The sequence below is a fragment of the Montipora foliosa genome, unplaced genomic scaffold, assembly GCF_036669935.1.
Source record: "Montipora foliosa isolate CH-2021 unplaced genomic scaffold, ASM3666993v2 scaffold_258, whole genome shotgun sequence".
In the NCBI taxonomy this organism is placed as follows: Eukaryota; Metazoa; Cnidaria; class Anthozoa; order Scleractinia; family Acroporidae; genus Montipora; species Montipora foliosa.
In genome coordinates, this window is record NW_027179559.1 from 15,001 (window position 1) to 17,500 (window position 2,500).

The 2,500-nt window shown below is 41.6% G+C and overlaps 1 protein-coding gene across 1 annotated transcript in view; it reads right to left on the minus strand.

The window, feature by feature from the left end:
* Positions 1-2,500, minus strand: part of LOC137986631 (midasin-like) — a gene marked incomplete at its 3' end in the record, with an annotated part of 17,507 nt that overhangs the window by 14,128 nt on the left and 879 nt on the right. The window contains exons 3-4 of the mRNA XM_068833605.1: positions 2,278-2,415; positions 696-1,180 (exon numbers count right to left, since the gene is read on the minus strand). Coding sequence (XP_068689706.1) covers positions 696-1,040 — 345 coding nt within the window. The remainder of the gene's footprint in view (positions 1-695; positions 1,181-2,277; positions 2,416-2,500) is intronic.

A 2,500-nucleotide genomic window follows, 5' to 3' on the forward strand; every position in this document is an offset into this window, starting at 1 on the left:
TTCCACTTGTGTGGTATAAAATAACGAACGATTTTCTTATACTTTCTCACAGTTAAATGCCGCTGATGGGAAAACTTTGATACAACGAAACTCCAAGACAGCGAACTAAACCACCACCAACAGCACAAAAAAAACAAAATTTTAGGCTGAGTTAATAAGATAAGACATCGTCGTCGTCGTCGTCGTCGTCATCATCATCATCATCATGATCATGATCACAATGGCTCTACACCTACCTCCACCTCCACCTTCATAAATTATCCCTTTGCCTTTGGAGGTCACTTATACAGATTTTACTGTCTAACACCAGGGGCTCGTTTCCCGAATGTCCCGAAAACTTTTCGGGACCGAAAGGCCCTTTGTGAAACTGTCACCCGCTTGTTTTGGGAAGCCGATCTTTCAACGTGTTTTCAAGGTATCAAAAAGCAAAATGACTGAAGTTTGACTTGAGATACAGAGGAAATTGTGACACCCAAAAATGGCCCGTAAAAGTCTTGGGACTTTCGAGGAACGGGCCTCAGATCATTTTACGCTATTGTATTTAATAGGGAACCCCTCTGGATGCTAAAGGGAAAACAACATCTATGTGCACCTAAAAACAATATACCCTTCAATCCTTTGCCCCTAAAGAGACCTAAGAGGGCCATTCATAAATTTCGGGGGGGGGGGGGGGAAGGGTGGATCGGTAAACTGACCTGATCTTCGCTCTCGATCTGATCGCTGACATCCTTCCTACCCTCTCCTTCCCCAATGCCTCCTCCTTCAATATCCTCAAACTCGGTGGCTCCGTCTCCATCACCTTCCTCTATTTCCGGAGGTAAACAGAATCCCCGCGAGGCTAGATCGGTAAAAATACTCAGCAACACTGACAACAGTTTGCTGGTCGTGCGATGAGCCGCTAGTAAATTGACCAGAAGGCACTGCGAGAGGTTCAGGTACTGATGGAGCAGAGGGATAGAAGATCCTAATATCTGAGCACATAATCCAGTAAATGGTGACTGATCAGATCCACACTTAACACTACGCGCAGAATCAGCCATGACATTCAGCCTAGACAACAGGCCAGAGATACTTTTGGTCACGTTGCTGATGTCAAGGCTTCTAATTTCGTCAAGGAGATTTTGATGGAGAAGTGTCTTTAAGTGTCCATCTTGAAGCTGGAAATTTTCAAATTCAGTATCTACGAAAATAAATGAATAGTGAGGAATTTCGCGGAGGCAAATATAACAAAAAGTTAAGTTATTACTTGATCAAGTGCAACACACACTCGCAATTGAATGGACCAATCATGAAGCAGACCGTATACATGCCGCGGCGGAGCTTAGCGCGGGGAAACTTGTGCGATGGAGTAACAATTGATTTCTACTCTTTTCTACTCAGTCGTTTGACTGGCTGTAAATCTGGGGTTACATTGTCAAGCCACTAAAAAATGTATCAAACCACAATTCACTTCCGGTAATCAAAAAGAACTCGCTCGAAGCTCTTTGCTAACAAGAGTATTGCTTAAGTCTTTACTTAAATAGTATGACAGGCACAGTAAAAAATGCCTAAAGTGCCACTACGATCAAAAATTCACTTTAGTGTTTTGCGTCAAATTTTGAAAGTTTTTTTGCTTAATACCCAACGGGCAAACGTTTCAGCTAAAATTTTCAGCCAAACACTGTTTATATCGAGACAAAGCTTACGATCCGCCATATAAAACGAGGAGAAAAATGACGTCATACACTCACCTGGTTGTTGTAAAGGTGGATAACGCTATCTACCGGATAAATCACTATCCAGCAGATGAATGCTAGCAAAACCAATTGAGTTATCCAGTGGATAGCGCTATCCACCCTTCGAACAAGTCAGTGGGGCCTGATCAGAAATGCAGCGTGCGTGAACGCAGCAAATTAACCATAAAAGGTATAAGTCAACAGTCTGAAAGCCCGAAACTCCACGCTGCTTGCTAAATCACTCAAGCGGTTTAGCAAGAACTATGCACTGTTAAGCAGTTGAATGTTTGACGTCCGTTTTTCCTCTACCCAGCTGCTCTCTGAAGATTTTAAAGTTAGCAATCACGGAGGCTTAGCGAAAAAACTTTTAACTCATTAAACAATATTCTCATAAAAAGTAACGCTTAAAATTTCGCTAGTCAGCTGAAAGCAAGCACATTTTCAATTTTTTTTAAAAAGAAGGTGATTTACCCATTGTAGTAGCACGAGACGAGATCGACTCTCTCAAACTGGAAAAACTTGGTAGATGGAATTAAGATTATCAAATGTTCAACATTTCTACCTTTGTCAGCTATTTCATCCTCTCCGGTGTTGTTGGGGCTCCTGTTCTCTGCTATTTTTGCCAAACGCTGAATAACCAAAAGAAGTGAGGTGTTGAGAGATTCCACGTCTTGAAGAAATGAGTTTTCGGTGGTCACGACTAGAAAAACAATCAAAGGAAATTCGATAACTAACAGAAAATTAAATTTCTTGCTAGAAAATAACAGAAATGTCTCAGAAAGTTC